The sequence below is a fragment of the Etheostoma cragini genome, chromosome 12 (assembly GCF_013103735.1).
Source record: "Etheostoma cragini isolate CJK2018 chromosome 12, CSU_Ecrag_1.0, whole genome shotgun sequence".
In the NCBI taxonomy this organism is placed as follows: Eukaryota; Metazoa; Chordata; class Actinopteri; order Perciformes; family Percidae; genus Etheostoma; species Etheostoma cragini.
This window is the reverse complement of record NC_048418.1, coordinates 12014535-12029363: the sequence shown is the minus strand read 5'-3', so window position 1 is coordinate 12029363 and position 14829 is coordinate 12014535. Positions and strand designations below refer to the sequence as shown.

Genomic DNA, 14829 nt, shown 5'->3' with positions numbered 1-14829 from the left:
ACAGTACAAGCCTGTGGCATTCGCAGTACGTTGCAACTTCTCTTACACGCCAGCAGACGATGACAACGTTCCCTTACCGGGCCAGGCCGTCACCTTTGAGGCCAGAGACTTCCTCCATATCAAAGAGGTTTGAAATAAACAGTCACATACAGGTGTGAGGTAACAATGACATAAAATGTAATAATGCAGGTGTTGAATAGACTTCTAAGCCTCATCAGAGTAAACAATGAAATATGAGCCAGGCCTTCAATTCAAACATTTTTTTCTTCTTTTAATTACCAGAAATGTAACAATGAGTGGTGGATCGGACGGCCGGTGAAGGAGGATGGTGTGGTGGGCTTCATCCCTAGTCCAGTCAATCTGGAAACCATTCTCATCAAAAGAGAAGTCCAGGCGAGGAAAGCTGCCAAGGCCTTAGCCAAGTATGTACAACATTCCCACTTTCCACACGTTCATTCGTAATCCTACAGCCTAATAATAATAATAATCTTTATTGTTCCAGCACACATACAAACACAAATATCACTACAACGTCACATACAAAGGATTATATGACAAAAGCATCCAGCTGCAAACCGCCGCAATGTGGCAGAAATTAGCTGAGGGCCTCGAGTGACCGTCCTTTCTTGCACTCTCCATGCAATAGTGAGCAAAAATGAACCAAACAAACACAATGTTCACACTTAGGGGTGAGTTGAGGTCAAGTAATGTCAGATTTATCTATATAGCCAAAAATAACCAATTTATGTCAAGGGGCTTCACAATCTGTACAGCATACAAAACCCTCTATTCATAGACCCTTATCACTTCAGTGGAACATACTCCTGAGCAAATTTATAATTAATCAAATACCACAAACCAACTTTCACACAGTATTGCTACAGCTTTTTGGGGCTAATATTTTTTTTTTTACATTTTAAACATTTTCCATAGCTTTCAGACAGCCATTGGTTTCGATTTATTTCAACATGCTATAAAATCCACTTTCAAAGAAACAAAAAAATTGTTTGAGACTACTAGTTGTGTTCAGTCAGCAGGTTGCTTTTACTCTAATCAGCCGGGCGGGCAGGACGATCCACTACAGACTGAAAGATTTGGCCTTTCCTTATTTAGGTTGAAAGAACCTCATCTAGAGGTTCTTGGGAATTTGGTATCTGTGGCAACTGTGTTTGCTGAATCATTTCATGGGAGTTGCCCTCTAAGCTTTAAATAGCTGTGTCTTATAAAAGTAGATACAGACTGTAAGCACACATTCTTTTATTCCATAGACACATAGTGCTCTTTTTTCACCATGAGTGAAACATTAAGATGTTGACTTTAAAGAAGAAGGCTGTTTGTCTCTGTCTTTAGTGAAAAGATCTGACCTTTTCTCTCATTCCAGCAAAGCTCAAGTAGCTCAAGATATGAACTCAAAGAAATATACTCCTCCATCACAAGGTCAGTGTGTGTGTGTGTGTGTGTGTGTGTGTGTGTGTGTGTGTGTGTGTGTGTGTGTGTGGCCAATTGCAAAAAAAGAGAGATGATTTTGTTGTTTAATTTTTGGTGATTGGTGAGTTAACATTAGATACCTTTCTTATCCTTCTGCATAAACAGCCAATCAACAGGTGAAAAAGAAACCGGTAAGTGAGCCAATGTTGGTTGTTCTGCTGACATCTCTTTTAACCCCATTATTTGACATCTATATCTGGAAAACGTTTAGTAGAACTTTTCCTTTTTTTTTTATAAAGAGCTTTATAGAACATTAGAGAACAAACACATTCCATCCTTGTTCACTTTGTTTTTGCATCTACTCTTATGTCATCTCAGTCTTTTGGATACTTGCACTCTTTTGTTTGTTCTGCAACTTATGAATAGCAATTTCCATCTGGATAATAAAGTTTTATATGATCTTATATTTGCCCTGCATGTTGCATCAGCAGCAACTTATACACTGAATTAAACTTGCGTAACTTCTTTGTGGCTATAGGGGGAGCAGGTGGCTATGTATGATGTAGTGCCTACAATGCGTCCTGTGGTTTTAATGGGACCATCACTAAAGGGTTTAGAGGTAGGTCTGCCCCACACACTCTTTGTTAGCTCTTAATAAGTTGCCTTTGACTTGTGAAGGGCCTGAGATGCTGTAAAGTTGAGACACCTAATCTAGTATTTTAAATATGTATTGATGTTTTTTATTGAACTTAAATAGAGCCGAATTGTTTTTTAAAGCACGTTTCTTTTGTAATTCCAGGTTACAGATATGATGCAAAAAGCTCTATTTGACTATTTAAAACATCGATTTGAAGGCAGGTAAGTTCTGATTTAATTCTATAGTGCCATACTTTTTCATGAGCAAATATAATGCAAATCACAACTGTGTAACAATCCCTGCTTCTCTGTGTCCTCTCCAGAATTACTATTACACGGGTAACAGCAGACATCTCTCTGGCTAAACGGTCCATCCTCAACAACCCTGGCAAAAAGGCCTTAATGGACCGGTCGAACACCCGCTCCAATTTAGGTACACAGCTTTATCATTGCAACATGGAGCCAGTAGTCGTGGCAAATTTTCTTTGGCACCACTTCTGTCTGTTTTGTGAGCAAGACGGTTGGGGTTAAACTCATCAGTACAATTCACAGAGTATCAGTAATAGAGAAGTACACTAAATTGACTTCTAAAATAACTTCTTGTAATTGTCTCAGCTTTCTGGCACTCGTCTTGTCCCTGGTGGCAAACCTCACCCATTTGCAACCCTAATTGGGTTAAAACAAGCAACCAATACCATCTCACCTAAGTCTAAAATGAATGTCTTATACTTTCCCTTTTATGTCATTAAAACACTGCTGTTGGGGTTCACAGTGTGTTTTGTATGTACTGTATACTGCATAGAGGATCCTTTACTCAACGGAATGATAATGCCAGAGATCACTGTATGCACTACACTGAAGATTATAATAAGAATAGTTCTACATTTTGATAGATACACTCATTTGCTTTTTGCCGAGCGTTAGATGAGCTAGCTGTAGATTATCTGGTCATAATTTTAGTTGATATTTACTGGGTAGTCACTGTCTTTGCCCCCGTGACATTGTGTAGTAATGGTTATGACAATAAAGCATGGGTATCAGACAGAAGGGGGATAAGATTTACTTGGTTTTCTCTACTCTTCTGTTTCTCATTGCTCTCTCATCCCAGATGCTGCCGGTATGTATGACTGAAAGCACTGGTTGTCCTTGTCTGTTTGAATGTCCACCTTCATTTCATTCCCTCATCAGCACCAACAGGCACTGTTCTGACACTGTTACTGTGTAAACATACACCAAGGTTATCTCTTCTGTTAAGTTGTTTTAGTTAGCTAACTAACTGAGATATGTAAAATGTAATTCAACCCTTCTTAAAGGGCTGAAATGTGCCATGCTTTCCTGTTCTCCCTCTAGTAGAAAATCTTTGAATTACTCCTCCCATACATCCCTTATTTTATAACCATATAGTCTCACAAGTGGGCAGTGTTTTGTCCTAGGTCACACAGTTTTTAATCTGTTGAAGGGTTTTGTAAACTGTCTTATGAGTTTTTGTGATTCGTTCCACAACAGCTACTCCAGTAAATTGAACTTTTCTGTCAACTGCTGCTTCAACAATAAACCTTTTAATCTCAAAATATAACTTGATCATTTAATTATTATCTTACTTCTGTTCTAACCTTCAAAATAAAAGATTTGAAATTGCATTGCCATTTCTTCATCTTAATTAAATACAATAGAGAAGAACAAAAGAAATCTTCACTTACCAGCTCTTGCAATGCAAATACATAAGAAATAACTTAAAATTACACAAAATGGCATGATGAAGGTGTTTCAAATAAAAGATTGGAAAGTTGTGCAATTACAATCCGAAGGTCAGTGACAGGAAAATATCTACTGTAAGTTAAGAAGTTAAATTTTAACAAAGAAGTTAAATATGCAATTGATGGATTTCCTAGATCTTAGTTATCAGAATCATGCTTTGCTTTTTTGCTTTTTTAGCCCAGATCCAAGGCGAGGTGGAGCGTATCTTTGAGCTCGCCCGCAGCATGCAGCTGGTGATTCTAGACGCAGACACAATCAACCACCCGCTTCAGGTGTCCAAGACCTCCCTGGCACCCATCCTTGTCTATGTCAAGATCTCATCACCAAAGGTAAGCTTTATCAGAGACTTGCACTTTTTTGGCCTGACTGTTCCCTCAATATTTTGGACTGTATGTGTATACTAAGCAAACATGATCATGTAAAATGCAGATAGCCACCTTAACCTTTTTTCTCTGTTCTTTTTTCTCCTCATCTCTCCACTGTAGGTGTTGACAAGACTGATCAAGACTAGAGGGAAGTCGCAGACCAAGCATCTTAATGTTCAGATGGTGGCCGCAGACAAGCTTGCCCAATGCCCAACGGTGAGCGCCATCTAGTGGCCAATGTATGAAATTGCTTCAGTGTTTGTTTCTATTCAGTAATACTATATTTTATCTTGAATAGATGAATGAATAAATGTTTTTTTATGTTACAGGTTAATGTTAGTTATTTCATATGGTGCACAGAATTATACATTTGGCTGTGTCTCTGTTGTTGAAGTTGTTAAACAGGTAACAACTGACCAGGAATGGAAAGAAATCAGTACTGAGTTTGGTGCAAACTGGAAATACATTATTGTCCCTCTTGACTTTAATGCAGGGACCTGGCTACCTTTTATGATAGTGAGGTCAAGTTCTCAGTAGTCTCGCATTGCCACAACTATCTCCACGGCGCTGTGGAGTAAGGTCTGGCTACACCACACATAGAAAGAAATAGATAAAAATGCTTTGGGTTATTTGCATTTCTTTAAAGCAATCACAATCATCTTGGATAGGGCTAAGCTCCGGAGGGTGACTCTAAAAAATACTCTGGGGAAGGAACTTATTTTGGAGGAACAACACACACAACACACCGCAAAAGAAAATGTAACACTATATTACATGAAGTCAACTGTTCACACGATAGATTTAAATTAGCTGGATAAGCAGTTAACCGTAATTGCTCTTGGCAGCGTATCGCCGTGTTTGCTTCATCAACAGCAACCCCACAAATCCGATTTAAAAACATTCCCCAAAAGAACCAAGCAGGCCTGCGTCATTGCACATTTTCTTCCAAACTTGTTATTTTCAACGTGTAGCTTACTAACTCAAAGATTGTTGTTTCCCAAAGCAAAAGGGGTTTTGAGAACGGCAACACACAGAGAGCAGAAGTGTGAGCTGAACAGATGTCAGGCAATTATCCAGTGCAGCTGGCAATTGGTTGTTGTTTTTTTTAATTATTTAATTGAATAGAACACAAATGATAAAACTGCTTACAGAATAAATACATATGAAGAGACTTTGTTTTTGGTGCCCTTGCAGGACCTTTGCATTTTTTTATACTTGGCTCAGACCTTGATTTTATTCAAAGGGCTACTGTAGATATCAAAATTAGTGTTGTAGCCTACATAGTCAAATTCAGCATATTTTTCTGTTGCCAAATTCAAAGTCTTCACTGAATGCTCATGTCACTGTTTACATTTTTGAGATTACTTTATTTCCTTATTTCCCTTTCCCTTAATCTCGGAGCAAGATCTTATTACAGGCATACTTCTTCTGCTACATTTTCACTGGAGTCATAGATTATACTTTCAACTATTGTCTCGGTTATAGGTAGTCCTTTGTTTGTCCCCTACTGTTGGTCTTTTACTTATTCTTGTCCTTATTCTCATTTTCTTGTAGGAAATGTTTGATGTCATCTTAGATGAGAACCAGCTAACTGATGCCTGTGAGCACATTGCTGATTATCTGGAGTCTTACTGGAGAGCCACTCATCCACCAGAGATGGAGCCTCCCAATGCAATGGTGGCCCAGCTGGCCGAGAATACACTGCCCACCAGTCCTTCAGCAAAACCGGTACTTGTAACACAGACACATAGTGTAAATGGGAAACAACTACATTAACAATAAAGTTATAGTATGTAATAAAATATGCAAAGATTTCATCTCATCTCATCCTACTCATCCCACCTGCACATGCATTGTGCTGAATGGGGGAAAACTGTTTGCACGGTGAATTATGAGCTCAGCAGGAATGTTCTTTTTCTAGACGGAGGAACTCACAGTGTGCTGCATCTGCATTTGTTTCCATTTATTCATCTAACATTTTCATTTCATTTTTCCTCATTCTACTCCACTGGAAAGTTGAAGAAATGAGATAGGTCTACTCTGGTGAGTGAAATAATTTAGTGAATTGTCTAAAACAAAATTAGATTAACAAAGATTAACATGGGTTTTCTGTTTAGGGTTAGGCAGGCGCAGGCAATTTATTGCTTAATTATGATAGCTTATATGCAGTATTTTTTTTTGTTGAAAGAAATAAAGCTACTTGCTTAAAACCACTAGAATAACTTTATAAAGGTAAATAAATATTCTGGCCCCAACCATGCCACATGAAATCTGTGTATAATATAATATATTATAATATTCAAATTGCCTCTTGTAATTGCCAGTTTAGGCACTTGAGAGCCAGCTGCCTCTCTAACAGCAGCTGCGTTTGTACATATGGACTTGCAAATACAAGTGTGTGTGGGTGAAGACATGCAGTGTAACAACATGTGTGTGTTAGAGCACGCATGAGTCCTTCATGTGCATGTATGTGACATTACGTTGCATTTTCTTTTCCCAGGATGGGCAAAAAAACAAGAAGTCAGCTGCCCCCAAGAGGAAGGGTTCCCAAGAGAACCATTTAGACCAGGAGCAACCTTTAGCCCCAGCAAAGGAGCAGAGGGCTGATGAGGGCCAAAAAAAGGAGGAAGAACCGCTACTAATGACTGAACCAAAGAGACCCCAGCACACCCACCACCATCACCACCGCCGGATGGAGCATCACAGCCACAGCCAGCACAACCAAACATCCGGTGGCACGGAAGTACGGTCGAGCAGGGATTATAGCCAAAGGCTTCCTCGCAGACGCCTGCCTGATGAGAGGGAAGAAGAGGTGGAGGATGTGGAGGAGGACGAGGAGGAGACGCGCTATAACCACCGAGGCCATAACCACCACCATCATAACAGCAACCACCACCATCACCACCACCACCAACCCCAACAACAGCTGCACTTCGGGAACAGCCAGAAACACGTTAAGGAAGACTATGAACAGGAGCACAATGAACGCAACCGTCAGCACAGGCATCACCAGCATATTCCACCACGGACACACCAAACAGGTCACTATCCTGGTCACAACTACCACGGCAGAGGCAGGGACAGGGACAGGGACAGGGTCAGAGACATGGATAGAGAAAGACACAAGGACAGGGAAAGAGACAGAGAGAGAGATCGAGGTAGAGGCAGAGATAGAAACAGAGATGCACGCCAATTGCACAGGGATTCCTATATACACTAGTGACAGATGTTTCTGCTGTGGGTTGGTGCATGGTTTTATTCTGCTCAAGTTATAATGCACTAATGACCGGGACAGAGTGTGTCATCTTTGTAGAAATGTTACTCTTCATATTGTTTGACTTTTTTTGTAAGCTCTGCCACTCACAAACACTGTCCTTTGTTTCTCTGTTTTTTCGTACTAGTTCCTATTTTATGTTCACCTAATTCATATAGCTCTGTCCGTGTGTATTTTTGCACAAACATTAGACAAGATTATTGCAATGGTTTGCTCATGCAGCATGTATTTTTTTATATTTTGCATTGGTCATGCAAAATGTACAGAAGCCAAGAACAGTCGAGGTTGCAATAATTTCATTTTATCAATTACTTTACTTTACTTGTTATCTGTGGTTTATTTTATTGTGATAACCATAAAATTAGACAGAGTTGGGTAAAATAAGATAAACTTAATTGTTCGTCAATGTGGAAAAAGGTTGTTTGCCATGCTGCTGCCATTATCATAACAAACATACATACAGAAATACAATACACATACATAACAGTTTCAATAAAACTAAACGTTATAACCTTCCTGAAGGTAGGAGGTATTGCAAGAATGTTTTATTATACAACTGTAGTATGAGAAAAACAAAATGTTCTTTCATTGAGATATCTCCAGAAAACAACTTGTTTTCTCAAGATAGCAAAATAGTTATCCTTGATTAATTTGTTAGTAGGTAGTTTTTAAGATTTCCAAGCAAAAGTGCCAAATATCTGGTGTCAGCCTCTCTGTTTTAGATCATTTTATAAAAATAAATAAGATGGCTTTGAGTTTTGGACTTGTGGTCGCACAAAACAAGCTATTTGAAGATGTTAATTTGGCCTCTGAGAAATTGTGATTGTGGCATTTTTCACTTCTTTTGACATTTTATACATTAAATAGTTAATTGATTAGTCGAGAGAGTAAATAGCAGATTAATTGATAATGAAAACAAATAAGGTTATCATGGACAACATCTCAGTTAGCCTGAAATAATACAATTAAAAAAAAACTTGTGATCTTGATATAATGGGATAATATAATATGATTGATAAACGGCTGTTCTTGGCTTCCGTAAAAGGGATGGATCTCATGATTTTTGATTCTACAAAGTTACACAAAGGGATGTTTTGTCTGATCAGATCGTCAAAAAAGACGTGTGTTTCAGTGTCACATCTGACTCTGCCCCCATGTGTCACATAGTGTATATTCAAAAGCCAACAATTTATTTTAAACATTGGTAAGGAAAGTCAAACTATTTTTCTATGTGATTAAAGGTAAGTCATACTTTGCTTCCTACTTTTCTAAATGGTGTTCCAGCATATTTATTGAATTGCATTTGATCTATCTGGAAGCATGACATACTGTACATATCTTTTAGTGACATTGACCTGTGCTATATGCTGGATACTCTATGCATCTTCTTGTGATAAAATATATTGCTTGAATAAAATCTCTATGCATTTGTAGATACTTCATAATTGCCTTGTTAGGTAAACGTATGGAGAACCAGAGAGCCTGTTGCACTGTTTGGTAGAACTTTACCTACTGTATATGATTGCTTTGAGTTGATGTGATTGAGTTGACTCTGTTCTTTTCAAAATTATTTGTTTGGGTTATTTTTGTTTTGTACAGCATTCAGAAGTTCATTTTGAAAATTTGAAAAATATTAAAATTTAAAACAGAGAATGTGTTAATTGACATTTAACGTAAAGCTGTCAGCAGCTCAATCACTTATTACTCTCCAGATTGTCTTTGACATGGAATGTTGGATGATACTTGTGTTGTCTTATGTTGCAGTAGCTCAAAGTGTGTCTACATTTAATTATTATATACATTGGTTAGCTTGTGACTGTCCCCCAGGATCAATTATTTTAATCTATAATATACAGTATGTATATATATATATATATATACACACAATATAATCAATAAATAAATGTTGATTATATTTTGTATTATTCATCTGAATTTCCAAAGTACGTAGAAACTAGATTTAAATTATATAAAATAAATGTAATGCAGGGGAAAAAAGTACATTATTTGCCTCTAATGTAACGTTAGTGGAGTTGGATATAGTATAAAGTTAAGTATAAAGTAGCACAAAATGTAGGGCAGGCTACAAGTAGCCCATTTCAAAATTGTGCTTTCCACCATTGTTGCATTACAGTAAATTTTCACTAAGATAACGCTTTAATCCAAAGCGATTTACTAAAAGTGCACAAAAAAATCAAAGTAAAGTAAGCTAGCTTACTTAGTAAGCTAGCCCATAAAGTAAGCTAGCCCATGAAACAGCGCCCGGCAGGTAGCTAACGGCTGGTAAATTTAATCCACTCGTGTGTAGATGGATGGTAACGAAGTCTACTGAAGGTATCACAGGTAAGCTTGACAATCTTTATGCTAGTTTACATTAGCTAGCTAGCTAGCTGCGCAAAATGTGAACTGTCTAAGGAACAGAGAGATCTCTAGAAAAAGTAAATTGTAAAGATAGTAACTTACTCTTGCTTTAAAAATCAAACAGAAAGTAACAACTCATTTAGCTCGCTAGCTAATGCTAACGTTACAGTTAAACGAACACTCGTGCTAGATTGTTTTCCAGTGTACCGCTGGCAAACTTTGTGAGCATAACGCTAGACATGTCTATGGCTAATGATGTATCAGCTAGCTAAACTTAACATAAGTTTCTACGTGTTTTTGGCTAACGTTCGTCGGCAGCGATGGAGAAATGAGATGGATTAAAGTCAACAACCGAATGAATGGCAACATATATTGGACATATGGCATGGATACTTCAGTTCTATGACAGAAAGGAGAATGGACTTCGTCGTCATATGTGAGTCAGATAACGTTAACGTTTTCCTTTTGCATGTCTGTTTGTCACAAAAACTGTACATTTTCAACAATAAATGCAATTGTCACTTTTCACGTGCTCTCACGTCATACCTCCATTTTCACATGCAGTTAAAAGCTAATTTATAAAAAGTAAAGAGAAAAAATAAATAAACATTTTGAGCAAATATACTTAAATTACTACATTTTGATACATTATAAGGCACCAATTTAATGTAAAAACTGTTATATTTATGGGAAGGCATTACCAAAATTCTGGTGGCAGTAACAACATAGACAGTTAAAGAAAATAACAATTCAAAATATAAAATTTAATGGAATATAATCATTATTTTCAGTATTCCAGTAAGAGGGCTTCCACATCCAGGACATGGGTCCGGATAAACTACACCTGACCTCGAAGTCGTTGTTTAAAGTAGTTGTTTAATCAGTAAACCTATGAACACGGCTTTTTAGTCGCTTTTTTCCCTCAAGGGGCAAGTTAAAAAATGTAGGATTGACCTACATAAGCTACTATGTTTAATGTTTTCTACTTTGATCAAAAAACTATCAGTAATGTTGAGCCTACAGTGTGACAGACAATAATAGTTTGTGCATACAAGTGAGCCACGGATAGTTGGGCCATACCAAGGGGGTAAGCGTCTCCTCTCTAAGCGTAGCTCAGATGGTGCCATTTTAATGCTACCAAGCCATCACCTGCCGTTAGCATCCCATTGACTGCCATTCATTTTGGCGCCACTTTGACAGTGAATAACTTTACATTTGATGCATTTCAAGAATATTTTGTGCATTGTTTATTTCCAAAGAAAAACAACAATGTATGAAAGGCTCCATTACACAGAAGAAGTTATTGAATGCAACTAACTTCAGCTGGTAGAGTAACAGCGTGAGACGGAGCTGCTGGGCCTGGACCTGGACCTGGGCCAGAGATGTGACCCATGGCCAGAATATCATAGTTCATAAATATGCAGCACAGTGACAATACAGACATTTCATACACACAACGTGTGTATCCGCCGTGCAACCCGTGCTGGACCCTTTCATAATGATCATCCTTCTCTCTGTGAGTAGCGTCCATCACACACCCTCTCGCAGTTATGAATAGCCTATATGACGATAAAATTTGTTTTGGTTAAAATCCACAAATAATCGTGAGAATAATCGTGGTCAAAATTTTGATCAAAATAATCGTGATTAGCATTTTGGCCATAATTGTGCAGCCTTACTGCAAACCCTTGGTGTTCTCTCTATGAGCTTCATGAGGTAGTGACCTGAAATGGTTTTCACTTCACAGGTGTGCCTTGTCAGGGTTAATTAGTGGAATTTCTAGCCTTATTAATGAAGTTGGGACCATCAGTTAGGTTGTGCAGAAGTCAGGTTGATACACAGCCGACAGCCCTATTGGACAACTGTTAGAATTCATGTTATGGCTAGAACCAATTAGCTAAGTAAAGAGAAACGAGTGGCCATCATTACTTTAAGAAATAAAGGTCAGTCGGTCCAGAAAATTGCGTAAACTTTGAATGTGTGCCCCAAGTGCAGTTGCAAAGATCATCAAACACTATAGCAAAACTGGCTCACATGAGGACCGCCCCAGGAAAGGAAAACCAAGAGTCACCTCTGCTGCTGAGGATAAGTTCATCTGAGTCACCAGCCTCAGAAATTGCAAGTTAACGGCAGCTCAGATTAAAGACCTGATGAGTACCACACAGAGTTCTAGCAGCAGACACATCTCTTGTACAACTGTTAAGAGAAGACTGCGCAAATCAGGCCTTCATGGTCAGATGGCAGCTAGGAAACCACTGCCAAGGAGAGGCAACAAGCAGAAGAGATTTGTTTGGGCCAAGAAACACAAGGTATGGACATTAGATCAGTGAAAATCTCTGCTTTGGTCTGATGAGTCCAAGTTTGATCTTTGGTCCAACCGCCGTGTCTTTGTGCAACGCTTGTTAAGGGTTCATGTTTACTTAGGTAGGCCTACACTTTGCATCACGTGTTAATACTAACTGTAACAAACACCGAATTGGAACACTATTTAACGTGACTATAATACGTTTTTAATCAGTCATGAAACTGTCAATTTAAAACTGATGCTGTCAGACGACCGCACGGACAGACAGCCGTCGGATCCGCCGAAGCTCTAGCTTCACAGCGGAGCGTTCAGTTCCATTCAAAATGATGCAGTTTAGCGGTCTTATCAGCGCCAGCCGCATGTGTCAAATTTGTCAGAGGGAGGCTGGCTGTTGAAAATCAGACGTTTTGGCGCTGGCTATAAACTTCTTTGGGGGGCGCCAGAACTTTCTCTATGCAGGACAAAACCTGCCAGCTGTCACCTGAATGCCTCTGCTCCCTCCGTCTCTTTTTGTTAATGGAAGTTATGGAGGTTTTATTATTTGCTGTGCACCCTGGACATTATTGCTCTTGCCTTTTTAAACTTTTGTTTATAGAGACACTGTAGCAGGAACGGAGTATAATATTTTGAAATTTCTCAATTCTTGCATTTATTGATTGTTCAGCCATCTGTTGACTGTGATACCTGTAAATGAGCACATGCATATGGTCTGTTAGTTATTCAAGGATATCTTCCCCAGTCCTTAGCTGTGTTATGTGTAAATAGCTTTAACCAGTGAGCAGAATATTGTAGGCCTAATTGCTCAATCTGAAATGCCAAGCATATGAGCAGCAGTGAGTAAGCCATGTATTTGATACATGCATTGATGCTTTTTTATGTAAACATACACTTCTTTAATTTTTTGGGTCTTTTTAGTATTTAATAATATCTATGTAAAGTTTTGTAATGTATTGCATAGATGAGGGCCTATAAGATTCTGACGTTACGATAACCTTGAGCTAAAGTCCCGGAATTGAAATGACTGGTAGTGTCTTTTTCACATTAAACATAATGGAATTTTATTTTTAAACACACTGGCAGGGAGAGGGATTTCTAAATTTCACTTTCTTTCCTTGACGACTCATAAGCCAGCTCATACCGCAGGAACGGTATGACGGAAAATTTGAGTGGTTTTAAAACTGAAGTTATATCAAAGTTCATTTTTACTTGTAAACACAAGGAGTCAGTTTCCACACAATAGTATAGAAAATGCCTTACTGGAAGCTCTCTACAGCCGCTTATTTATACAAATTGAATGTTGTTACAAAGTCACAGATGATGGCTCCATTTTTAGCATGTTTAGAGTGATCAGTATAATATGGCATTCTTATGCAAAATGTTTTAATAATAATCAGAGAAAAGCTAAATGGAGCGATGTCAGAATGATGGAAAGGCACCCCGAGCAGTTGAGGATTTGGTGCCTTGCTCAAGAGCACATTGACAGTGCCCAGAAGGTGAACTGGCACCTCTCTTGCAACCAGTTCACCACCATACTTTGGTCCATATGTGGACTTGAACCGGCAACCCTCTGGTTCCCAATCCAACTCCTTACAGACTGAGCTACTGCCACGCTAGAGCACGTATGCAGAGACTCATTCCTTGCCACAGCAGCTGTGGGTTCGGTTCCAACCTGCAGCCCTTTGTTGCATGTCATCCCCCCTCTCTTTCTCCTTTCATAACTGAGCAAATAAAGCCCTGTAATGCCAGAAAAATTAAGTATTTCATAAATAAGTATAGCTAAGCTTTTTAGCTTTATTTGATCTTACTCTCTAAAGTTTAAAAAAAGTCAGACAAAATTCAATCTTAATGCCCATGGGTATTTATTCATAACGCATTTTAATACAATTGTTTTAATTCTCATGTGCAAGACCGATAAAGTGTTATCTACAGGAATGCAGTGGGCATATACGGTCCGTCTTATCTCATTCAATGGTCCAGTTGGGGCATTAATATTTCTGCCTTTTTAATGTCTAGTAGACATTTCACAATCCTAGCAAGCATAGTTGTTTAAAGTAAAATATGCATGATTCAATTAATTAAATCAATCATTAAAGTCTCCATCTTTTACAATTCCCCCTGTGTATTCAATCAATCAGTACATTCTTAGTTGCCATAAAATATACAATATACAACAACAACAAACGTAATTTCAATTTTTTGTAGAGATTTATAAACTAAGTAAGACATCCTACAGCTTAAATTGTTTTGTTCATCAAAGCCAGTTATTGCCATCTACATTGATACTTTCATTTCACTTGGTTGTGAAAATGAAAATGCCATCAACCCTCTGACCAGAATACATTGAATGCCCCAGTAGATTCTGCTGGTATTTACATCACACAGTTATAACAGAGACAGAGTTCTCTTCGTCTGCATTTACTACCAGTTTTTTAGCGTCGACCAGATCAGGCTGGTACCGCTCATTGCTGAAAAAAAGTGGGTTGTCAAAGGTAGATAACTTTTCAGGAATAGGTAAGCGGAGGCCAGACTTCTTGAAGAGAAACAAGGCGATGACTGCCCCTATGGATATCACAGTAATAGCCAGTACAACTGCCAAAATGATGTGGCCACGGGTTTGAGGATCCACCATAGGATTTACTGCACAGATTCAACACATAGATGATGAGCCAGAAGAACGTACGATGAGACGTAAGAATGTACAA

The 14829-nt window shown here is 38.4% G+C and overlaps 2 protein-coding genes across 5 annotated transcripts in view; one reads left to right on the top strand and one right to left on the bottom strand.

Moving 5' to 3' along the window:
• cacnb2b (calcium channel, voltage-dependent, beta 2b) overlaps positions 1-9109 on the top strand; it is a 32544-nt gene extending 23435 nt beyond the window's left edge. For 2 of the 4 annotated variants that reach the window (XM_034886705.1, XM_034886707.1), the window contains exons 3-14: positions 5-127; positions 283-422; positions 1382-1437; positions 1594-1619; positions 1967-2047; positions 2228-2286; positions 2388-2497; positions 3173-3181; positions 4000-4151; positions 4308-4403; positions 5742-5915; positions 6688-9109. In XM_034886705.1, the coding sequence (XP_034742596.1) occupies positions 5-127; positions 283-422; positions 1382-1437; positions 1594-1619; positions 1967-2047; positions 2228-2286; positions 2388-2497; positions 3173-3181; positions 4000-4151; positions 4308-4403; positions 5742-5915; positions 6688-7407 (1746 nt within the window). In that variant the 3' untranslated portion in view covers positions 7408-9109. Of the gene's footprint in view, positions 1-4; positions 128-282; positions 423-1381; positions 1438-1593; positions 1620-1966; positions 2048-2227; positions 2287-2387; positions 2498-3172; positions 3182-3999; positions 4152-4307; positions 4404-5741; positions 5916-6203; positions 6231-6687 lie in introns of all 4 variants that reach the window. The other 2 variants (XM_034886708.1, XM_034886706.1) reach the window with 2 other exon arrangements.
• Positions 9110-14342: 5233 nt separating this feature from the next.
• Positions 14343-14829, bottom strand: part of LOC117953561 (macrophage mannose receptor 1-like) — a 55333-nt gene continuing 54846 nt past the window's right edge. The window contains exon 33 of the mRNA XM_034886685.1: positions 14343-14764. Within this exon, the coding sequence (XP_034742576.1) occupies positions 14502-14764 (263 nt within the window). The 3' untranslated portion in view covers positions 14343-14501. The remainder of the gene's footprint in view (positions 14765-14829) is intronic.